At 37.7% G+C, this 25,977-nt stretch overlaps 2 protein-coding genes across 3 annotated transcripts in view; one reads left to right on the top strand and one right to left on the bottom strand.

Annotated features, from left to right (window-relative positions):
* Positions 1–16,139, bottom strand: part of CPNE3 (copine 3) — a 95,080-nt gene extending 78,941 nt beyond the window's left edge. The window contains exon 1 of the mRNA XM_056823353.1: positions 15,939–16,139. The gene's annotated coding sequence lies outside the window, so the exon portion shown is untranslated. The remainder of the gene's footprint in view (positions 1–15,938) is intronic.
* A 66-nt stretch (positions 16,140–16,205) lies between these two features.
* Positions 16,206–25,977, top strand: part of RMDN1 (regulator of microtubule dynamics 1) — a 45,932-nt gene continuing 36,160 nt past the window's right edge. Inside the window, exons 1-2 of one of the 2 annotated variants that reach the window (XM_007488067.3) lie at positions 16,206–16,337; positions 22,840–22,957. In XM_007488067.3, the coding sequence (XP_007488129.1) occupies positions 16,209–16,337; positions 22,840–22,957 (247 nt within the window). In that variant the 5' untranslated portion in view covers positions 16,206–16,208. Of the gene's footprint in view, positions 16,374–22,839; positions 22,958–25,977 lie in introns of both variants that reach the window. The other variant, XM_016431809.2, reaches the window with a different exon arrangement.

The raw sequence follows: 25,977 nt of genomic DNA on the forward strand, positions 1-25,977 counted from the left end.
GAGAATTGCCTATTCACATCCTTCAACCATTTTTCAATGCTGAAATTATTTTTATTCTTATAAAGTTGACTCAGTTCTCTAGATATTTGAGAAATAAGACCTTTATCAGAGATACATGCTATAAAAATTTCCCCCAACTTGTTGTTTCCCTTCTAATCTTAGTTGCATTCATTTTGTTTGTGAAAAACCTTTTAAATTTAAAATAGTCAAAGTTATCTATTTTATATTTCATAATGTTCTCTATATCTTATTTGGACACAAATTCTTCCTTTATCCATAAATCTAATAGATAAACTATTATATGCTCTTCTAATTTGTTTGTTTCAACCTTTATTTCTAAATCATACATCCATTTTTACTTTTCTTTGGTATGTGATGTGAGGTGTTGATCTGTGCCTAGTTTCAGCCATACTCCTCTCTAGTTTTCCCAGAAGTTTTTGTCAAATAATGAGTTCTTTTAAAAGCTTAGATCTTTGAGTTTATCAAACGCTACATTACTATGGTCATTTATTATTGTATCCTGAGCACCTCCATACTGGTATAGAGGGCTTGTTGTGCCCTCCTAGGGCAGCTCTCCAGCCTCTGACCCCCACCTGATACCCAGCTCTCACTTGTGGCTCCTAGTAGCTGCTAGCATGTGGCAGCAGCCACACCCCGGGCAACGGCTTCGACAGGCCGGCTAAACCTTGTGAGGGTAGCCACCGGGTCATTGACCCCTGGTGAACCAGGGCTTTGCTCACCCAACATGTGTAGACTGCTTCGGTCAAACAGATGGAAGAAACCAATAAGAAGGTTCAACAGCTGAGATGGCGATGCAGCAAAGCACTGTGGAGTGCTTGGAGCACAAAAGACAACACAGCCATCCAATGTAGCTGAGGAAGTCTCCAGGTGTAATGACTTTTTGTGCCAATGGACCCAGGCTTCCAACGCCGAGAGAGTGGAACTGTCTGTGCATCGACTTTTCCACTTAAATCTCCTTCACGCACAAGTGTCTTTGTGCACACTCATCTATCATAGATGAAAATGCACAAAGACAATCGTCATCCTCAGTTACCGAGAGACTACTACTAACAGAGTACCTAATCTATCCCCTGTAAGGATAATTTAGTGTTTTGACTTGAATCTAAATTTTAATGGTTGCCAGGGATGATTCCCAAATAATAAAATACCCAAATCAGCTGGGAATTATGGAGATTTTAATTAGTATAGAGAGAAAGAATTAAGGTGGAGAGAGAGAGAGAGAGAGAGAGAGAGAGAGAGAGAGAGAGAGAGAGAGAGAGAGAGAGAGAGAGAGAGAGAGAGAGAGAGAGAGAGAATTTAAACTGCTCTGGCTCAGGCTGAGCCACGCAGTAGTTAAAGGCCTTGACCAAAGTGGCCTCCCTGAGCCTAAGGGTAAGGGAGTCAGTCTTACCACTCACCATGAGACCGCCTCCAAGCTGGGTTTCAGACCTCCACTGAACTCAATCTCCTGAACTGAGTTCAGAATAATCTCTTGAACTGACTTTTAGCCTTCTTTTTTTTTCCTTTTTTTTCCAATTTAAACATTATTTTATTTGGTCATTTTCAAACAATATTCCTTGGAAACAAAGATCCTTTTCTTTTCCTTCCCCCCCCCAACCCCTCCCCAGCCAATGCACGATTCCACTGGGTATCACATGTGTTCTTGGTTCAAACCCATTTCCATGTTGTTGGTATTTGTATTAGGGTGTTCATTTAGAGTCTCTCCTCATTCATGTCCCCTCAATCCCTGTAGTCAAACAGTTGCTTTTCTTTGGTGTTTTTACTCCCACAATTTGTCCTTTGCTTGTGGATAGTGTTTTTTTTTCTCCTAGATCCCTGCAGAATGTTCAGGGACACTGCATTGCCACTAACGGAGAAGTCCATTACGTTCTCTTGTACCACAGTGTTTCAGTCTCTGTGTACAATGTTTTCCTGGTTCTGCTCCTTTTGCTCTGCATCACTTCCTGGAGGTTGTTCCAGTCTCCATGGAATTCCTCCACTTTATTATTCCTTTTAGCACAATAGTATTCCATCACCAACATATACCACAATTTGTTCAGCCATTCCCCAATTGAAGGGCATCCCCTCATTTTCCAATTTTTGGCCACCACAAAGAGTACAGCTATGAATATTCTTGTACAAGAATTTTTCTTTATTATCTCTTTGGGGTACAAGCCCAGTAGTGCTATGGCTGGATCATAGGGCAGACAGTCTTTTATCACCCTTTGGGCATAGTTCCAAATTGCCCTCCAGAATGGTTGGATCAATTCACAACTCCACCAGCAATGAATTAATGTCCCTACTTTGCCACATCCCCTCCAGCATTCATTAATTTCCTTTGCTGTCATATTAGTCAATATGCTAGGTGTGAGGTGAACCTCAGAGTTGTTTTGATTTGTATCTCTCTGATTATAAGAGATTTAGAGCACTTTTTCATGTGCTTATTAATAATTTTGATTTCTTTGGCTGAGAACTGCCTGTTCATGTCCCTTGCCCATTTATCAATTGGAAAATGGCTTGATTTTTTGTACAATTGATTTAGCTCTTTATGAATTTGAGTAATTAGACCTTTTTCAGAGGATTTTGTTATGAAAATTGTTTCCCAATTTGTTGCTTCCCTTCTCAATTTGGTTACATTTGTTTTGTTTGTAGAAAAACTTTTTAATTTGATGTAGTCAAAATTATTTATTTTACATTGTGTGACTCTTTCTATGTCTTGCTTGGTTTTAAAGTCTTTCCCTTCCCACAGGTCTGACATGTATACTATTCTGTGTTCCCCTAATTTACTTATAGTTTCCTTCTTTATGTTCAAGTCATTCACCCATTCTGAGTTTATCTTGATGTAGGGTGTGAGGTGTTGATCCAAACCTAATCTCTCTCACACTGTCTTCCAGTTTTCCCAGCAGTTTTTGTTTAGCCTTCTTTTACAGAGAATTTTCTCTTTTGTCACCTCTCCTAAATTTTTACATCTACCAATCACAGTAGAAACTTTTTTTTTTTCCCCCAGGACTACCCATTCTTAGTTCTTACCACTCTTTAGTTCTCACCTTCTCTGGTTAGATTATATCTTTTGAGGTACTTCACACTTCTTTGTTAAGCTTGCCTTTTGTGAGTTACTTGACCTTTTTGTGATTAATTTAACCTTTACAGGTACTTAACACCTTTTTGTATTAGATCTAAAAATAGACCTAGCTTAAGGTTCTAGCTTCACTATAAGGTATGAGTTAAGTCCCTTCATTGTTCAATCAGGAGTTTACAACTTTATCTTCCCCTAAAGTATGTCTAAGTATGGGTGGAGTAATGTAAAGTTCCCAATACATTCCTGATTCTTATTATACCAAGTATCTCCATTCTTACAATAAGGAAATAGCTAAATCAAATCTTCTAATGTACAGTCTGAGTAGTTTTTAAGATTCACACTCATTGATCTATTACTCTATTTTTAGCCAGTACCAGGTTATTTGGAAGGTTGCCACTTTATAATACAGTTTCAGATTAGATACAGATAAGACACTTTTCTTCATATTTTTTCACTAATTCCCTTCATATTATTGATCTTTTTTCTTTAAGATGAATTTTATTATTTTTTCCCTAGCTCTATGAAATTATTTTTGGGTAGTTTGATTGGTATGACACTGAAGAGGTAAACTAATTTTAAATAGAATTGGCTTTTTGTTATATTAGCTCAGGCTATCCATAAGCAATTAATGTTTTTCCAATTATTTAGATCTGACAATATTTGTGTGAAGTGTTTTGTAGTTATGATCATATAGTCCCTGGGCTTCCTTTGGCAGGTGGACTCCTAGGTATTTCATATTGTCTAAGGTTATTTTAAAAAGTATTTCTCTTTTCATTCCTTACCATTGGACTTTATTGGTAGTATGGAGAAATGCTGATGATTTATGTAAATTTATTTCATATCATGCAATTTTGCTAAAGTTGTTACTTGTTTCAATAAGTTTTTTGGTTGATTCTCTAAGCATACCATCATATCATCTACAGAGTGACAGCTTTATTGGTTTGAAAGAAAGTAGGGAGTCCAGGAATACTCATAGGCTGAGAAAATGAGGGACTGAAAGGATATCTCCTTTTACAGTAATAGGTGGAGAGAGGCAAAGTTTAAAGAGAAAAGTAATGAGTTCTATTTTGGATTGAGTTTAAGATGACTATTGATCTTCCAGTTTGAGATATCTGTAAGGCAGTTGGGAACTTGATATTGGAGGTCATCAGGGAGATTGGGGCAAGATAGGTAGATTTGATAATTATCAGTATAGAGATGGTAATTAAATCCATGAGAGTGTTTGAGCAACACTGTGGCAGTGCTCCAGGGACAGAAGTTTTCTGGGGATGATGGAGAGGAAGGAGAAGAGAGGGGCAGTAGTCTGTGCTAGAAAAGCATAACCAGAATAGAGAGAAAGGGAAAGGGGCTAGACACATTTGGCCTTGAACAGAGATCGGCACACCACAACACTCTCCTCTCAGAGTCTCTGATAACCATGCTACAGAAATTAGCTCCTTAGGACCACAATGGAATCTTTCTGAATTGCTCTGTGGGGCCAAAGAAATGAGGATCAACTGGAATGGGACAGGCTACTGGATTAGGTCTGTGCGCACATGAGAAAGAGGTGTTTTACAGGACTCTATTAAACCTCCAATTGGGTCCAGTTCTGTCTCCTCTATAAATCACTTGTGGTAGAGAACTAGGCTGGTAAATTGTGATTTGTTGGTGTGGGAGAAGGCTGCGATGCTTTGATATCCAGACTCTGAGGAAATTACTATTAGAGGGAGGGAATATAGAGAGAGGATAATAAGGAAAAATAAGTAGGGCATGGGGGGAGGGCCACTGAAATTATTATACATTTCAGGAAAAAGAAAACTCAAAGACCTTTAATCTGAATAGATAAATCAACAGGGAGAAATTAAAAGCAGAAAGAAATATGGCCAATCAGTAGCCAGGACTATAGAAAGTTTGACACACCATGAATGATGGAAAAGGAACTAGATTATAGGAGCCAGGTAAGGAGCCAAATTTGAGATACTTGGTAGAATGTGGGACAAGGAAGTCTTTAACACATGTTAAACAGCTGCAACCTCGAACCCAAACAAATTCAAGTCCTCTTGTCTTGGCTCAAAATTTTCATGAATCCCATTGGGATTGGTTGATCTCTTTGACTTTGTGCTCGATAAGTACTATGCAGTTTAGCTTGTGCTTCTTTGGCACTGTGCAATGGCTCTTTTTGTATTCTCTTGTCCTGGAATCAGACAGAATAATTAAGCAGGGGGTAGCTGGGTAGCTCAGTGGATTGAGAGCTAGGCCTAAAGACGGGAGGTCCTAGGTTCAAATCTGGCCTCAGACACTTCCCAGCTGTGTGACCCTGGGCAAGTCACTTGACCCCCATTGCCTAGCCCTTACCACTCTTCTGCCTTGGCCTCCAAGATGGAAGGTAAGGGTTAAAAAAAAAAGAATCATTAAACAAAGTCCCCAAATTCTTTTTTTAAACAATTAGTGGCATCATTTTTTAAAGTCTCAAGTTTGGGGGGCATGCATTGACATTATAGCAAATATATTTTAAACTTATATTACTGCAAAATCAAAAAAGTTAAAGAAAATCTTCTCAATGCTAGTGACATGCTTCAAATACAAAATGGAGAGGAAAAAATAAAACTGAAAGTATATTGAATATGCAAGCAAAAACAATAATAAAAGAGTTTTTAAAACCAAAAATATATAATTTACAATCATTGATACTCTGTCAGCTAAGGAAATATAGAATACAAAGGTTTCTCACCAAAAATGAGATCCATTTTCTCTTCAAACCTGACCATGATCCATTGTGAGTACAAGTAAATGATTTTCACAAAGTAACAATTTTTTACAAAGAACAATAGTACAACATGTAATTCACATTCAAAAAGTATCAAAATCCCCAAAATTATAATAGCCCATTTAGCAAACAAACCCACTATCATATTTCATATAAGTTGCTCTATGACAAAAAAAACCCCACAAACTATGAACTGGTGGATATTTTTTACAGATGTAGCAAATCTTTCAACCAAAGTAAATTAAACTGAAGAATTTTGTAGGAGCTCTTTTTTGTCTTCCTGCTTCATATAAATACCTTGGTAGGAATATTTCTTTGTTTTTCTACCTTTAATACCACATTCTTTAAAATATAAATATAAAAAAACCTCATCCATTCAGAAACCACTAGTTAACTAAAATTATTTCTGAAGACCTCTTAACATTACAATTAAGTTCTTAGCTTATTAAATTCTCTAAAGGTTTTTAGCCAGGTTGTGTCCATCCATCATCCATGTGACAATTAACAAATGTAAAATGAAAAAAAAAGGCTATTTATGGGCTTTCACAATATTTTGTTCAGTAGTCACAAGGGAAAGGTAACAGAATATATCTAAGAGTTAAAACACAGTAGATTAAAATGATCCAGTATAACAGAACAGTATTGAATACATTTAATATATGAACTAAAAACTACAAAATTAAATCTTAAATAAAACAATCAGCAAAATATAATGAGATACAGAGACTTTCATTTTTAAAAAATGGAGTCTGTAAAGGCTAAAAAATTCAACTCCAACTTCCGGTCAAGATGGCAGCTTAGAGAAAGCTAAAGTTCAGATCTCCGGAAACCCTTCCCTACCGATCTCAAACTATATGCTCCTAGGGTGCCGAAATTCAAAACGATCAACAGCATAGACCCTGGGAATCCTCCTCCTGGACCTGGACCTGGATCAAAAGATACGGCCCCCCTCAAAAGCCAGAACCCGAGATCACTCTGACCTAAGGGCTAGGAGCGCAGAGTCCAAGGCTCCGGGAAGCCGTGGCCCCTCCCCCCACAGAGAGCAGGGTCCTCTGAAACAACAGTAACCCTCAGGGCCGACAAGACAGCCTCACGGCCAGCTATTCTGAAGGCAACTTCCGGAAAGCAACCCGACCTAGTCGAGGGGGCACCCAAACAGCAGGGAAACAGAGAGAGCCGGGGGCCAGTGTAACCCCCTGGCCGGATCCTTCCATTCCAGTTCCAGTGAAAGTCACTGCCTTAAGGCATATTCAGTTCAACTCAGGAAAAGCTCATAGAACAGACAATCTTCCCAGGACTAAAGCCTCTGAATACCAGACAGAGATAAGAAAAGCTAATCCTCCCCGTTCAGAGATGGCAAACTCCACAGAAGCACAGAATCCCCCAAATCCCAAGAAAAATCAGAAGAAAGGGGCAACTTTGGACACATTCTATAGAGCCAAAATACAAAATAGAGAGGAGATAGAATACGATACGCAAGAAAATGCTCCGAAACCTTCCAAAGGAAATGGAAACTCTCCACAAACCCATGAAGAATTTGAATCAGAAATGCCCAAAAAGATGGAAGCCTTCTGGGAGGAAAAGTGGGAAATAATGCAAAAGAAATTCACGCATCTACAAAACCGGTGTGACCAAACTGAAAAGGAAAACCAGGCTTTAAAGGTCAGAATCAGGCAACTGGAAGACAACGATCGTGTAAAAGAGCAAGAATTAATAAAACAAAGCCAAAATACCAAGAAATTAGAAGAGAACATAAAATATCTCACCAACAAGGTGACAGATCTGGAAAATAGAGGGAGAAGAGATAATTTAAGAATAATTGGACTTCCAGAAAAGCCAGAAATAAACACCAAACTCGACATCGTGATACAAGATATAATCAAAGAAAATTGCCCAGGGATTCTAGAACAAGGGGGTAATACAGCCACTGACAGAGCTCACAGAACACCTTCTACACTAAACCCCCAAAAGACAACTCCCAGGAATGTAATTGCCAAATTCCAAAGCTCTCAAACAAAAGAAAAAATCCTACAGGAAGCCAGAAAAAGACAATTTAGATATAAAGGAATGCCAATCAGGGTCACACAAGACGTTGCAAGTTCTACTCTGAATGATCGTAAGGCATGGAACATGATCTTCAGAAAGGCAAGAGAGCTGAGTCTTCAAACAAGAATCAGCTACCCAGCAAAACTGACTATATACTTCCAAGGGAAAGTATGGGCATTCAACAAAATATAAGATTTCCAACTTTTTGCAAAGAAAAGACCAGAGCTCTGTGGAAAGTTTGATACCTAAAAACAAAGAGCAAGGAATACCTGAAAAGGTAAATATTAAGGAAAGGGGAAAGGAGAAAAATGTTATCTTCTTCTTTTATTCAAACTCTCTTCTATAAGGACTACATTTCTATCAATCTATGTATACTAACATGTGGGGGAAATGTAATGTATAAATAGGGGGTAAAGAAAGACCAAATAGAATAATCTTTCTCACACAAAGATTCACATGGGAAGGGGAGGGGAAGAAAACTCCTATAAGAAGGAGAGGAAGAGAGGGTTTTTTACTTAAACCTTAATCTCAGGGAAATCAACTCTGAGAGGGAAAAACATCCAGATCCATTGGGATCTTGAATTCTATCTTACCCAACAAGGGTAGGGAGAAGGGAAAACCAAGGGGGGGGAGGGGGAGAGGGAAAACAAAAAGGGAGGGAAAGAGAGGGGGGAGGGGGAGGGAACAAAAAGGGAGGGACTAAAAAGGGAAGCATCAAGGGAGGGGACAAGGGGGACTGATTCAAAGTAAATCACTGGACTAAAAGGTAGAGCCGAAGAAGAAAAGGTTAGAATTAGGGAAGGATATCAAAATGCCAGGGAGTCCACAAATGACAATCATAACTTTGAACGTAAATGGGATGAACTCACCCATAAAATGTAGACGAATAGCAGAATGGATTAGAAGCCAAAACCCTACCATATGTTGTCTTCAAGAAACACACATGAGGCGGGTTGACACCCACAAGGTCAGAATTAAAGGATGGAGTAAGACCTTCTGGGCCTCAACTGACAGAAAGAAGGCAGGAATGGTAATCATGATATCTGATAAAGCCAAAGCAAAAGTAGACCTGATCAAAAGGGATAGGGAAGGTAATTATATTTTGTTAAAAGGGACTTTAGACAATGAGGAAATATCATTAATCAACATGTATGCACCAAATAATATAGCACCCAAATTTCTAATGGAGAAACTAGGAGAATTGAAGGAAGAAATAAACAGTAAAACCATATTAGTGGGAGACCTAATACAACCATTATCAAATTTAGATAAATCAAATCAAAAAATAAATAAGAAAGAGGTAAAAGAAGTGAATGAAATCTTAGAAAAAATTAGAATTAATAGACATATGGAGAAAAATAAATAGGGATAAAAAGGAATACACATTCTTCTCAGCACCACATGGCACATTCACAAAAATTGACCATACATTAGGTCACAGAAACATAGCACACAAATGCAGAAAAGTAGAAATAATGAATGCAGCCTTCTTAGATCACAAGGCAATAAAAATAATGATTAGTAATGGTACATGGAAAACCAAATAAAAAACTAATTGGAAATTAAACAATATGATACTCCAAAATCTTTAGTTAAAGAAGAAATAATAGAAACAATAATTTCATTGAGGAAAATGACAATGGCGAGACATCCTTTCAAACCTTTTGGGATGCAGCCAAAGCAGGAATCAGAGGTAAATTCATATTCCTGAATGCATATATTAACAAACTGGGGAGAGCAGAGATCAAGGAATTGGAAATGCAAATAAAAAAACTTGAAAGCGATCAAATTAAAACCCCCCAGCAGAAAACCAAACTAGAAATCCTAAAAATTAAGGGAGAAATTAATAAAATTGAAAGTGATAGAACTATTGATTTAATAAATAAGACAAGAAGCTGGTACTTTGAAAAAACAAACAAAATAGACAAAGTACTGGTAAATCTAATTAAAAAAAGGAAGGAAGAAAAGCAAATTAACAACATCAAAGATGAAAAGGGGAACAGCACCTCCGATGAAGAGGAAATTAAGGCAATCATTAAAAATTACTTTGTCCAATTATATGGCAATACATACATCAATTTAGGTGACATGGATGAATATATACAAAAATACAAACTGCCTAGACTAACAGAAGAAGAAATAGAATTCTTAAATAATCCCATATCAGAAAATGAATTTCAACAAGCCATCAAAGAACTTCCTAAGAAAAAATCCCCAGGGCCTGATGGATTCACCAGTGAATTCTATCAAACATTCAGAGAACAGTTAATCCCAATACTATACAAACTATTTGACATAATAAGCAAAGAGGGAGTTCTACCAAACTCCTTTTACGACACAAACATGGTACTGATTCCAAAACCAGGCAGGTCAAAAACAGAGAAAGAAAACTATAGACCAATCTCCCTAATGAATATAGATGCAAAAATCTTAAATAGGATACTAGCAAAAAGACTCCAGCAAGCAATCAGAAGGATCATCCACCATGATCAAGTAGGATTTATACCAGGGATGCAGGGCTGGTTCAATATTAGGAAAACCATCCACATAATTGACCACATCAACAAGCAAACCAACAAGAACCACATGATTATCTCAATAGACGCAGAAAAAGCATTTGATAAAATACAACACCCATTCCTATTAAAAACACTAGAAAGCATAGGAATAGAAGGGTTATTCCTAAAAATAATAAACAGTATATATCTAAAACCATCAGGTAATATCATCTGCAATGGGGATAAACTAGATGCATTCCCAATAAGATCAGGAGTGAAACAAGGATGCCCATTATCACTCACCTCTACTATTTGACATTGTACTAGAAACACTAGCAGTAGCAATTAGAGAAGAAAAAGAAATTGAAGGCATCAAAATAGGCAAGGAGGAGACCAAGTTATCACTCTTTGCAGATGACATGATGGTCTACTTAAAGAATCCTAGAGATTCAACCAAAAAGCTAATTGAAATAATCAACAACTTTAGCAAAGTTGGAGGATACAAAATAAACCCACATAAATCATCAGCATTTCTATACATCTCCAACATAGTTCAGCAGCAAGAACTAGAAAGAGAAATCCCATTCAAAATCACCTTAGACAAAATAAAATACCTAGGAATCTACCTCCCGAGACAAACACAGAAACTATATGTACACAACTACAAAACACTCTCCACACAACTAAAACTAGACTTGAGCAATTGGAAAAACATTAATTGCTAAAAACATTAACTGCTCATGGATAGGATGAGCCAATATAATAAAAATGACCATCCTACCCAAACTTATTTATCTATTTAGTGCCATACCCATTGAACTACCAAAATACTTCTTCACTGATTTAGAAAAAACCATAACAAAATTCATTTGGAACAACAAAAGATCAAGGATATCCAGGGAAATAATGAAAAAAAAACACATATGATGGGGGCCTTGCAGTCCCTGACCTTAAACTATATTACAAAGCAGCAGTCATCAATACAATTTGGTACTGGCTAAGAAACAGAAAGGAAGATCAGTGGAATAGAGTGGGGGAAAGCAACCTCAGCAAGACAGTATACGATAAACCCAAAGATCCCAGCTTTTGGGACAAAAATCCACTATTCGATAAAAACTGCTGGGAAAATTGGAAGATAGTGTGGGAGAGACTAGGAATAGATCAACACCTCACACCCTACACCAAGATAAATTCAAAATGGGTGAGTGACTTAAACATAAAGAAGGAAACCATAAGTAAATTGGGTAAACACAGAATAGTATACATGTCAGACCTTTGGGAGGGGAAAGACTTTAAAACCAAGCAAGACATAGAAAGAATCACAAAATGTAAAATAAATAATTTTGACTACATCAAATTAAAAAGCTTTTGCACAAACAAAACCAATGTAACTAAAATCAGAAGGGAAACAACAAATTGGGAAAAAATCTTCATAGAAACCTCTGACAAAGGTTTAATTACTCAAATTTATAAAGAGCTAAATCAACTGTACAAAAAATCAAGCCATTCTCCAATTGATCAATGGGCAAGGGACATGGATAGGCAGTTCTTAGATAAAGAAATCAAAACTATTAATAAGCACATGAAAAAGTGTTCTACATCTCTTATAATCAGAGAGATGCAAATAAAAACAACTCTGAGGTATCACCTCACACCTAGCAGATTGGCTAACATAACAGCAAAGGAAAGTAATAAATGCTGGAGGGGATGTGGCAAAGTAGGGACATTAATTCATTGCTGGTGGAGTTGTGAACTGATCCCATCATTCTGGAGGGCAATTTGGAACTATGCCCAAAGGGCGACAAAAGAATATCTACCCTTTGATCCAGCCATAGCACTGCTGGGTCTGTACCTCAAAGAGATAATGGACAAAAAGGCTTGTACAAAAATATTCATAGCTGCGCTCTTTGTGGTGGCCAAAAACTGGAAAACGAGGGGATGCCCATCAATTGGGGAATGGCTGAACAAATTGTGGTATATGTTGGTGATGAAATAATATTGTGCTAAAAGGAATAATAAAGTGGAGGAGTTCCATGGAGACTGGAACAACCTCCAGGAAGTGATGCAGAGCAAGAGGAGCAGAACCAGGAGAACATTGTACACAGAGACTAATACACTGTGGTATAATCGAACGTAATGGACTTCTCCATTAGTGGCGGTGTAATGTCCCTGAACAATTTGCAGGGATCTAGGAGAAAAAAACACCATTCATAAGCAGAGGATAAACTGTGGGAGTAGAAACACTGAGGAAAAGCAACTGCCTGAATACAGGGGTTGAGGGGACATGACAGAGGAGAGACTCTAAATGAACACTCTAATGCAAATATTATCAACATAGCAATGGGTTCAAATCAAGAAAACATGTAATGCCCAGTGGATTTACGCGTCGGCTATGGGGTGGGGGGAAGGAAAAGAAAATGATCTATGTCTTTAATGAATAATGCTTGGAAATGATCAAATAAAATATATTTTAAAAAAAAGAATGAAAAAAAAATTCAACTCCAGATCCTTTAAAGTTCCTTTTTCTAAAATTCAGATCTTTATTGTCAGCACTGTGGGATCTCCTATAGGGAGGGAGAACATGGGTTTGAGGAATCTCAAACTGGATGAATCTTAGAGACTGGGCAGGCCCAAATGGCAAAGGGTTGTAGGGGGATGAATTTCTCCCCTGAATCTCAGGCAAGATAATTGAAAGGATCAATGATAGAAAGCTGGAAGCTGTTTGAAATAGGTAATACAACACTCTTTCATAGAATATGCCATGATTGTAATCTATTTCCTGTTTGGAAGAGTCTCTTCCTTCTCCCCGTCCCCCCTGAGGTAAAATGCTAATTTCCCCCAAGGGAGTTAGGAGGCTAATATTTGACTAAGAAAAAAAAAAAACACCCCCTTTTTTTTTTTACCAACTGCCCTGAGGAGTGATTCCAAGGACTCCTAGCTTCTTGGTGGCAGCAATCAGCCCAGCAGAGACAGCAACAGTGATCAGGGTGGAGGTGAAGGCTGATTTAGGATTGGAGCTGGAGACTCAGAGGAGGATTTCTGGAGGCTGGGGTCGGGTGAGTAATCTGGGTCCAGAAGATCAGGAGGAAGCAGTATCAGTAACACCAGAGTCAGCAGCAAGGGGGAACGAAGGAGGAATGATGAACGAAGGACTCAAGCAGTTGGATGAGAGAAGCGATTTATTTCTTCTTCAAGAGTCCTCCCAATAAAAATAGCCCAGACAATAGGGAGAGCAAGCAACCTGGCAAAAAGTAGCAAAAGAAAAACGTAGCAGCTCTAAAGAGAATTGGAGTTTGCAAGGGTGGGTGAAGTGGGCAAAAAGCCTTGGCAGGAGAAATGTGGCTTAAAAATTTTTTATCTAGGCTATCTTAAATAATTGAGAGCTTCTTCTCCAACTAGTGGTTGCCGTCAATGTAAAAGTTAAATTTACATCTCTAATAATAAAAATATTATATTTTAAGAGATTTATTAATGATCATTAGAAATCAAGGAATAAAGAAGATACCAAAAAAAAAAGACATGCCCATGGCTGGTTAGCTATTTTTTAGTCAACACCACTCACCACCATCAATGTTGATTCTACATCAGAGAGAGGGAGCCTCCAAAGGCCACACCCTTTATCCTCTGTCTACAGGATGTATGTAATGACAGGAAGTCAGTGGGCTCTTGGGATATGTAGTTCTTTTTTAGGGTAACAGATTTTCAATTATACACTTGGAACCAATACTTACTATCAATTTTAAGACAGAGGGTAAGAGTTTTTAAAAAATGAGCTGGAGAAGGAAATGGTAAACCACTTTAGTGTCTTTACCAAGAAAAACCCAAATGAGGTCAAGAAGAGTTGGACAGGCCTAAGTAACAACAATAATTGCCAACTCTGTGTTAGGCACTGTGCTAAGCTCTGGAATTTTGCTTATTATTAGTTTCTTTCACCTGGTTATTTACTAGCCTCCCCTGCTCCTCCAGCTGACAATCAAATAGATCCCTCCCCCCCTTCCTCTCCTCGTCTTCAACTATCCTGTTGATTAGCTTTTTACATTCCATTTTTACACCTCTTTATAGGAAGGATTTCTCTTACTCTCTTCATTATTGATCATTTCTTTCTTTGTAACTCTAGACCCTGCCTTGTGTAAGAAGAGTGGTAAGAGCTAGGCAACTGGGGCGAAGTGACTTTCCCATGGTCATATGGCTAGGAAGTGTCTGAGGCCAAATTTGAACCCAGGACATTTTGTCCTATGCCTGGCTCTCTAACCATTGAATTACCTAGCTGCTTCTTCCCGCTCATTTCACAGATAAGGAAACTGAGTCAAAAAAGTTAAGTGACTTACCCAGGGTCACATAGCTAGTGTCTGAGGCCAAAGTTGAATCAGATTTTCTTGATACTAGACCCAATATTCTATCACCTTTGCCACCTAACTTTTTAATAGGTGCTTAATAAATATTTATTGATTGATTATGTAATGAGCAATAGATGAAATAGCTGAAGAAACAAAGTTTTGATCTGAGCATATCAATTATTAAGCAATGCATGACAGTTACCTGACAAATTGGGACCAGGTCCCTTCCTCAATTAGGTCTGGACTCTGAATACAGGGGAAGACTTTTATCCATTAAAACAATTAATTAAAAGGAAAAAATACATTAGGTAATCTGATTTCTAATTGAATGAGAGAGGTTCCAAGTTGAAAGGAAGAGAGTGAACAGATATTCTATGAATTGAGGAAAAGATGTGTTCTACTCCTCATGAAATATCTGTAAACAATCAAAGGAAAATGGAAATATTAATTGATCACTATGGGGCCAGTTTTCAGATAAGACAAATGGGTTGCTTAAAATGTACAATTATGAGAAAATTCTTTACATCAGCCTTAGGATCTGATTGTGTTTCTGGTAAACATACCCTTACTTAGTTAAGGGTCCCTAGACATGGGTACAGCTGGTCCAGTTTCCCAGCCACAAAGGGCTAGAGTCAAACAATGCAATAAGGCTTCCTCCCAATTCCCACAATTGGATAGACTTCAGACGAGACAGAATTTGGATGAGGCCTATTGTTGAATCCAAAGGAAAGAGAGCTAGCTCCAGAATCGAACCACAAGATGGAATCAGTCACTCAATTCTCCTAATTAACTACTTGCTATGCTAAATTTTCTCAATTCTTAGTAATTCTAACTCTTGTGGAAGAGTCCATATATGGAAAGATCTCAATAGATTGTCAAAGGGGAGTCATAACTCACACAGAAGGTTAAGTATTCCCACCTTAAAGGAATCAAATACACTTTGCGACCTTTAAAGCGCCGTTCTCTGTGGTTATTATCAGGGCACAAAATTCAATTAAATAAATTACAATATAATATAGAATTTTGTGCACTTGTCTGGCTTCCCCTAAGGGTCCGATGGTGAGCTAGGAGGAAATTCCTGCACGACCTGTAACCCGCAGGTCGCCTGGCACGGTGTCAGTTAGGTAGTCAATTAGCGTGGCCGAGCACTGTACAAAATGCTCCCCAGCAAAATAAGGCATAAAAAAACGAAAAGAAAAGAAAAGAAAAAACTCAACAACAAAAAAACAGACCCTTTCTCAGAGAGACCACACGCAGACGACCAGTATTCCTTTGCGCATGCTCCGAGCTCTAGCAAGTTTAAGGGCGGGGTCTTTCCAAGAAGGTTTGGTTTGGCATCTCCTGCTGGTTCGATAGGAACCTTCTGAGTCAGGGCATTGTTTCCTCTTGCTGCACTTCCGAGGCGGGAGTCCACTCTGGTTCGCTCCCCTTTGCTCCCGAGGGGCGGGATCTAAGATCGGACGTACTTAGCTTCCTCAGTTCCTGATTGCGCAGTCCTAGCCATGGCGTTGGCGGCGCAACTGCGCAGGCTTCTCCCTTCCCTTCGCAGGGGGATCCAGGTCACGGCTTGGGCCCAGGCGTCTGGCTGCGGGCGGCGTGGCGGCCCCCGCCTCTGGCTAGATGGCAGCGAGGTACATCGGCCACCTCCCCTGGGGTGGGTGTCCAAGGTGCCTGCGGGGCTGGTGCGGTGGTTCGAACGCTGACCAACGGGCAGGGATTGGGGTGGGGAATAGTCTGTAAGACCCGGGTTCAAATTCTGTCGCAGACAGTTTTGCAGTCCTGGGGCAAGCCTCAATTTCATCATCTGTAAAGTGGGGATAATAATAGCACCAAGGACCCTTGTGAGGACCATATATAACAATATATGTAGAATGCTTTGCAAATCTGAGGCTTAATATAAATGCCTACTATTGTTCTCCAAAGATTTGGTTCTGGGTGACCCCAGCTTTCCAAACTAGACGAGCTAAGGTGCTGATGCTTCCCAAATGTCATTAAATGCCAGTTTATTTTCACATTAAAAGCTGCTCGATGCACTGTCAATCTTTGTTTCCAAGGTTTATTAGTATATCTTAGAAATGAAGCCAAAGGTCAGAAACCAGGTCTTGTTGATCCTTTTCTTGCATCATCGGCTTTGGGTTCTGAAAATGAGGACTGGAGACACCTGTGGTTTCTAGTCCCAGCTCCACCACCAAACTTTTACCAAACTATAGCATCACACATTAAACTACAGCTTGGCAGTGCTTCCCTGAATGGAAGTCAGAAACACCCTGGTTTGAATTCTGACCCTGTCACCTATTGCCTCTGTAACTTTGGGCAAATCACTGTTCATCATCTGTAAAAAATAAAGTCGGGCTCCCATTTTCTTTAAAAAACAAAACCAAACACTAACTTTTTTCTCCTTAATTACTACATTGCTAAAAAGAATAACTTTCACTTAGTCCATATCTCTTATTTTACAGATTAAAAAAAACTGGGACCCAGAGAATTTAAGTAATTGACCCAAGAATAGTGTCAGAACCGGGTTTCAATCCATGGTCCTCTGACTCAAGTCCAGTTCTTTTTTCAGTGTCTCAGGCAAAGCACTTAATAACCTTCAAGCTGAAACAGTCTTTGTCTTTGTAAATGAGGTGGGTTGGACTAGATGTTCTTTAAGGTCTCTTCCTCACAATTCTATCCTTCTTTTATTTTGAATTTCACATTCTGTAACCTCTTCTCTATTTTATGTTATAAATTGTGTATGCTATGTATAACATATTTATGTTTATTATATATTTACATCACATATATCATCTTTTAATCCGGTTTCCATTGCCTACTATTCTTGTTCAACTTATTCTTTCCAAAGTCATTAATGACCTTATCAAATCAGTGTTCTTTTTTTTCAGGCTTCATCCTCCTTGATCAATTGGAAAAATTTTACACTGTTGGCCAATTTCTTCTTTAAAAAAATTCTCTTCTCTTAGCTTCTGTGATTCTTTTATTTCCCTTTTGATTCTCAGACCATTTCTTTTTCTCCTTTACTCCTCATCCTTTGGCTTCTTAAATATTGGTGTGCCCCCAGGCTTCTATCCTTGGATTGCTCACTTCTTTCACTACAGTTTTGCCCTTGACAGTCTCACCTTTGCCTATTTCTGGTTTCTGTTATCACCTCTATTCTTATGGCTCACAAATTAAGTCTCTCCTCTCTCACATCTCACCAGAGTGTTAATACTTTATTTCCAGCTTCCTCCTGGATTGCTCTACATGGATATACATGTAGGGTGTTAGTCTAAACAAAAGAGTAAATAAATGCTCCATGATTTAAGTATTTAGAGATACTTTTATTTATCACTTGAAAAACTAAGGAAAGAAAGTTCCAGTGTGCCTTGTGAACCTAGTTCAGCTGTACTGGTCATCCTCACTCTTTACTATCACAATTCCCATATCCAATCAAGTCTTGTAGTCTGTCTTGGGCTCAATTCTCTTTTCCCATTGTACCATTTCACTTGGTAAATTCATTAATTCACATGGATTCAGCTATGGTGATGATTCTCAAATTGCCCTATTTTAATTTAATTTTATTATTATTATTTTTACTTTTGTTGCTTTTTGCTTACTTCCAGTCTCACCTATCCAACTGCCTGTTGAACATCTCACATTAGAGGTCCTACAGATATCTTAAATTTACTCTGTCCAAAATGGAACTCGTTCTCTTTTCCACCAAACCCTCCCCTCTTTCTGACTTTCCTTTTATTATTAAGGGCATAATCATTCTCCAAGTCACCCAGGCTCACAACCTGGAGTCAACCTAGCTTTCTCACCAACTCATATCCAGTTTGTTGCCATGGCATTTGTAATGTCTCTTGCACACATCTTTCTTTCCTTTGACAGTGCTACCATCTTGGTCCAGATCTTTATCAACTTATACCTGGACTCTTGCTTTGGGTCTGCCTGCCCCAAACCTCTCCCCACTCCAGTTCATCCTCCCCTCAGTTGTCAAAGTGGTCTTACCTGCAGGTCACTCCAACTGCTCAACTCCCTATTGTTTCTCAAGATAAATAGGAAGTCTTTTGGCATTCAAAGTCATCCATAGTCCAGTCACCTTCTACCTTCTAGTCTTCTTTACTGCTTTCCACACACTGATCCAGCAACAACTGACTGCTTTTTCCTGCCTAAGATACTCCATCTCCTGGTTCCATTGCATTTTTCATGTCCTCTGTGCCTGGATTTCCCTCCTGCCTTATCTCTGCCTCTTGGCTTCCTTTGTTTTCTTTAAGTCTCAGCAAAAGCCCTACTTTTCTGACTTCCCCTAATTTTAGTACCAAATTTATCATCTATCTATCTTGTTTGTACATAGAACATGTCTCCCCTATTAGACTGAGAGCTCCTTGAAAGCAGGGACTGTCTTTTACTCTTCTTTGTATACCTACTGCTTAGCACAGTGCCTGGCACATAGTGGGTGCTAATAAATGCTTGTTTTCTGACTGACTAGAAGGTACATTTGTGTCATTAATTATTACTCTCATTTTAAAATTATTTAATATTTCCCCATCTCTACTTCCATAATTGCCTGTTCATTGATTTGTTCACCTTTGACATAAAAATCCTGTTGGGAGAAGGCTCATCTTACTTTTTCTGCCCCTCCTCCCCATCCCTCCTATTGTGCAATTGCTTTCTCTTCTTTCATATTATTTCCTTTTACCCAGATGGTTTTGATTCAGGCTCATTTCCTCTCTGTACTGCCTGTGTAAATCAAACTTTATCAAAAGTTTCCCAGAAATCAGTATATACTCATTGATCTCATTTTATATACTTCCCTTTGAAACTCCTTTTTTTTTGTGCCAAGTAACACAACATGCTTCCAGTCTCACTCTTTTCAGTTTAGCAGACATTTTTTAAAGTGCCTAGTTGTTGTTAGTTGTAGTTAGGTGTTTGCAACCACCCACTTCTACCACTTGTCCAAAAAGTTGCTAAATCCTTTTGGTTCTAAAACCACTCTTTACTATTCACTCTTAACAGTCATCTTCTCTCTTCTCCTGCAAGCTATTGTAATAGCCTCCTAACTGGTCTTCCTATCTCCCATCTGTTTTTCCTCTAATCCATCTTTTATACTGCTGCCCTAGAAATCATTCTAACACAATTTACCTCTCCTCTCAAAAACCTTCAGTGACTTCCATTGCCTACCAAATGAACATAAATTGAAGATCCTGGTATTGAAAGCCCTTTACCATCTGGCTCAAATCTTCCTTTCCATTCTATCTCATATTATTCCCCTTCTACCATTTACTTATTGTCCCCTGTTTTCATCTTGTCCTATTCTGTCTTTCTGTTTTTGTTTAAGCTACATCGTCTCTCCTCCCACCCCATATCTAGAATGTACCCTTCGGCCCCCTTGTGAGTTTGAAATTTACCACAGTGCTTTGGGATTTCTTATGAATTTTTCTTTGATCTTCCCAGTTGAAAGTATGTTCTCCATCCTCACATTTCTTATATACCATTTTTTCCTAGACCTATAACACAGTTATTTGTTTATATATTTCATTCTAAATTAGATCATCCATGATAAAGAATCAAAAGCAGTAGGCAGGAACTATTTAGTACACAAAGTGGTAGTATACAGCATCAAAGATGGTATCTTGAGTTATCTGAGCCCATTTATTTTCATTTTTGTACTCTTTCGCTAGCAATATATGTTTATCTGCTATGGAATAAGATTTTCTTTATCATTTTGGCATTGTCACTCAGTAATTAAAAACTTTTATATTTGTCAACATGAAAAGTTTAATGCTTATAATTTAATCAGGTTGAATTTTCATTGTATAATTTCAAGATGTTTTTATACTGTTGCTAAAGTTTGGAATTGTGAATAATTCAAAATAAATGAAATTAAGTTGTATGTATATTCATTTATGAATATTTATGTTTGTTAGGATATTTTTAAGATGTATGGTTTTGATTGGTATGGTTTTTTTTTCTCCAGTAATATAAATTATAACTCCTTTATAACCTAAGTATTTGAATAATAGATGGTCTTCATGAATTATTGTGATGAAAAAAAAGGCTTCATTATCTATTGGCCAACCTCTTCATAATTAGTCCAAACTTATTGAGGGAAGTCTCAGGCCTGTACTTGAACCCTTTCTAGAGTGGCAGGCCCTGACAGACCTTGTTTTCTGCTGCCATAGTTTAGAGAAACCAGAGTCACCATCATGACTAGTAGGATGCTAGCTCTTTGAGGAAAGGGACTATCCTTCATGTTTGATTTTCCAGTGTTCAACACAGTGTCTGGCATGTAGTAGACAGAAAATGCTTATTGATTAAATCTTAAGTGAAGAATATATACAACTACTACTTCTATAAATCTACATTTATATAACACTTCAAGGTTTACCAGATTGGTGTCTTCACATTTCCTTTGACTTCATGGCTGAACCTGATATGGTAGGGAGTGCCAGAATTAATCTACTTTTTATAGATGAGAAAACTGAGGCTTAAGAAAATGTAAATGACTTGCCCATGGAACAAAGCTATTAAAAATCAGAGTAAGGATTAAAATTATTTTCTTAGCTTCTATATCCTGTATTCTTTCCACTACAGCTCAAATACATACCATACATACATAATATATTGTTTATATGAATATGTTTACATAAACATTATTTCACATTTGTTGTTGTTCAATCCTGTCTGACTTTTTGTGACCACTTTTGGGATTTTTTTAGCAGGAGTTATTGGAGTGGTTTGCCATTTCCTTCTCTAGCTTATTTTACAGATGAGGAAATTGAGACAAACAGGGTGAAGTGACTTGACCTGCGTCACACAGCTAGTAAGTATCTGAGGCCAGATTTTAACTCGGGAAGATATCTTCCTGACTTCAGGCTTGGCACTCTATCCACTGTACTACCTCCCAGCCTCAAATATATATCTTGGGAGCTAAGAAGGTGAATTTTAATCCTTACTCTGACATTTAATAGTATTTTTGTGATTGAGTGTGTTTGTGTGTGTGTAAGTGGGGAAGCACTACTATAACTCATAGATATAACAGGGAAAACTGGACTTGGACCCATACACAGTAGAAGACAAACTATGAACACTAATCTGAACACTGTCTTGCTTATTTGAAGGAGGCACCAGTTTGACAGATTCTGTATCTTTTGTGTTTTACTGGCCTATCTTACTTAATTTGAATTAGAGCACTAGAGTGCCAGTCCTGAAGTCAGAAAGATTCATCTTTTTGAGTTAAAAAATGACCACAGATACTTCCTAACATTGTGACTTTGGGCAAGTCATTTAACCCTGCTGACCTCAGTTTTTCCATCCATAAAATGAGCTAGAGAAGAACATGGCAAACCACTAGAGTATCTTTGCCAAGAAAACCCCAAAGGAAGTTACAAAAAGTCAGACACAACTAAAATTCCTGAACAACAGTGTTAAATATTTTAAAACAAATTCAGTAAAACCCTTCCCCCCCCTCAGTGAGAGACAGTTAACTTTTTCAAACCAGTCACCTAAATACCAGATTTTTCTAAACTAAAAATTTTTAGATAACTGGCTACCCCTAAGTATGTAAACTTTTGTTTATTTCCTATAATTTAGTTATTATAGCATGAGATGGAAGAAAAGGCAGTGACTCTGGACTCAGAGGACCTTGGCTCAAATCCCACCTCTGATGTTTACTACTTGCATGACCTTGGGCAAGTCACTTATGCTCCCCAAACCTCAATTTTCTTTTCTATGTAATGGCCTTCTAGGCTATCTGTAAAATGAACACTGAAGTGTCTTCCAGCTCCAGATCTATGACTTGTGATTTCCTGCTACTTTTCACTGTGGGTACTATTTCTGCAAACAAATTGCAACTCCTCTCCAGCTTAGAAGATAATCTTATGAGTTGACATGGCTCATGATCTCACATAAAATTAACCAAACAGCCAGCCTTAGAAGTGAAGAAAACCTTGATTAACATGGTTTCAATGTGAAATTTGTTTTACTAAAGATTTTGTCAAAAGTAATTACTTGCCTTGACCATCCATTATCCTTAAGCTATGTTATTTAGTGGGGAGGGAAGCAGACAGGAGAAAAATGATGTAATTTTTGTCAAGGATTTCAAGTCACATTTTACAGCAGTTTGATAACTGACAATATTTGCTTCCTTAGATCCTTGGAAATGCTGTTGTTTTCAAAAAGGGCCTTATAATCTCAGCATTGTCTTATTTGGGCTTTGAAACTTTTCAACTGATTTCTCAATCTGCTGTGGTTCATGCTGAAGCCAATGGTAAGTGTTAATTCATTATCTTAAAAGTTTATTAACTGTGGTTTTCAAAACATAATGTTTTTTTTTTCCAAAATGACATATAACAATACACATAGGAGGGATTGTTATAACAGAACAAATGTTCCTGCTCTTATGAACTTGTCAACCTGGCATGGCAGCATGTCCTGTTTCTATCAGAAATTAGGCTGCCCTGAATAATAAATGAATAATACTTGCATACAATGATATAAAGAATCCCTTTTACCAGCATTATCTATTTTGGTTTACTCAAGAAGAAAAAAAGAAGCAAAACTACATGGACTTTGAACAGGGATAACAATTACATGGAACTAATATAAATGTTTATTGAATATTAACAAAGAAAAGTAAAAAAATCAGATACATTTTTATGTTTTGATGTGAAATAAATCAGAGCCAATACATATTTAGACATTGCCATAATCAAAGTTTGTATATTAAGTTATCTTCTTAATTAATGAATTATCCATGCCCTTTATTTGCTGTCATTCATGAAATTTACTATCATAGGGTAGATAAGTAAAGGAAGAAAGAATTTACCTCAAATCCATTAATTCTGCAACATAATACTGTTAAAAGTTGTGGTAGTTAAGGAATTTGATCCTGTCATAATGATTATCTGTGGATTTCTCAGGTTCTTACTGGATTACTATCTTTGACTCATCCTCATCCATGAATATAACTTGGAACTCTTCTTTTTATCCTCTTTTGGTCATCTTATCAGCTCCCACAGGACCACTGTTATCTCCATGCAGATAGATGACTCCCATATGTACACAGGCAGCCTTCATCTTTCTCCTGAAGTCAAGTTGCCCATCACCAACAGCCTGCTATACATCTCCCGCTGGTTGTTCCATAGATCTCTCACATTCTCTGGGTCCAAAACCACTTGTTAGTTCTCTGCTTACACTCACTTCTTCTCTTGACTTGCTTCTTTTCTTTAGGCCACATTCACCCTTTCATTCACCCAGGTTTATAACCTCAGTCATCTCAACTTACCTTTTTCCTTCTACCCTGCCCCTCATTTAGTCAGTTGCCAAGTCTTGTCAGTGGGAAAAGATGAATCAGAGGATACTAGGTCCAGAGCTGTAAGAGAGGCTGTATAACCAAACTTCCTCATTTTCCAAATAAGGAAGCTAGGACCCACAGAGGTAGACAGATTTGGCCAAAATTCAAGTAGTAAGCACCACAGGGATGTCTGAACCTAGATCCTCTAATTCAGAATCCATTCTTTCCTCTACTGCCTCTGTCTTACTTACATCCATCACCTTCTCTTCACTTGCACAGCTAGCCACCTCACATAAGACCCTTCTTAGCTCTTAGATCAACTATAGCATAAGACTCCCCCAAATGGTCTTCTTCCTTCCAGACTCTTTCCTTCCTAATTCATCCTCTACACAACTGACAAAGTGATATTTTGCATAGTGTCTGGCAGGTAGTAAGTGCTTAATAAATGCTTTTTGATTGGTCAGTATTCCTAAAACACAGATCTGACCATGTTACTCCAGTATTCTGTTGCCATAAATATTAAATACCACTAAAGCACCAAACACTCTTGGTTATACCACATATTCAATCTGGAATCTTTGGCAAATATTAAAAAATAATGCTTTATATTTCTATAGTATATGAAGCTTTTTAAAAGTATACTAATATTATTTTTATTTTTTAAACCCATACCTTCCGTCTTGGAGTCAATACTGTGTATTGGTAAGGGCTAGGCAATGGGGGTCAAGTGACTTGCCCAGGGTCACACAGCTAGGAAGTGTCTGAGGCCAGATTTGAACCCAGGACCTCTCTTCTCTAGGGCTGGTTCTCAATCCACTGAGCTACCCAGCTGCCCCCTAAAAGTATACTAATCTTATTATAAGATCACAGTTGTAAGGGTTCTTAAAGATCAGTCAGGCAATCAATAAACATTTAACAAAGGTACGTTATGTATTCATTATTATGATAGGTGCTGGGGGTATAAAGACAGTCTCAGTCTTCTTAAGCATATCTTGAATATTTTGAAAATGATCCTGAGAGATTAGGATACTAATTATTATGTATTTGTCCTAATTCGTAAAAATTAACAAAATTTTATTAAATTTAACATGATTGGTATGCTAATTTTACATTGTTGTTCCCTATATTCATTCTAAAGGAATTTACTCTAACATTTGCATTACTTTATAATTTCTAACCTTATTATATTTTGGGAATTAATATCTAATTTCATGGTAATCCTCAAGTAGTTTCTTCCTTAGTAAAAAACAATTTCTTTTTCTTTGGATCTCTTTTATGCTTGGTTATGTCAACTAAAATGTTTATCCATTTACTTGGATTAATTTATACCTTTTTGGACAGGGAGTTTCAGAAATGAATTAAAGATTAATTTTTAATATAGTTTTATTGTGAATCTAGTTCTGTAGGAAAAAAACTCAATTTATACCAGTCACTGGGTGATTTTTGCCACTAGGTGGTGCTAACAATTGACAATAATTCTCACAACCTCCCTCCCTTGCTGGAATCTACACAGCAGCCCTAACAAGTCTTAACAGCCTCTGCTTGACTATTTCTAATGATTCACCAGTTTGCTTTCCATTTTTAAAACAAATCTAATTTTTAATGCTGTTCTTAAAGGTGATACCTGCTTCCCTTATAGAATATACCTAATTATTCTTCTACCTGACAATTTTTTAAAGATCCTGTCATTATTTAGTCTCTAAGCTATGACATTCCTAATTTCTTTAACTGTTTTCCATACCATATGGTTTCAAGATATCACACCACTCTGGACATCTTTCTCTGAAAATATTCTAGTTTTAACAATGTTTCTTTCAAAATGTAGTGCCCAGGACCAAATTCAATATTATATAAGATACTTTTGTTATATAATTAAAATGGGGCAGGGGAACAGCTAGGCGACTCAGTGGATTGAGAGCCAGACCTAAAGTTGTGAGGTCCTAGGTTCAAATTTGAACTCAGACATTTCCTGTCTGTGACCTCAGACACTTCCC

This window comes from Monodelphis domestica, chromosome 3, assembly GCF_027887165.1.
Source record: "Monodelphis domestica isolate mMonDom1 chromosome 3, mMonDom1.pri, whole genome shotgun sequence".
NCBI lineage: Eukaryota > Metazoa > Chordata > Mammalia > Didelphimorphia > Didelphidae > Monodelphis > Monodelphis domestica.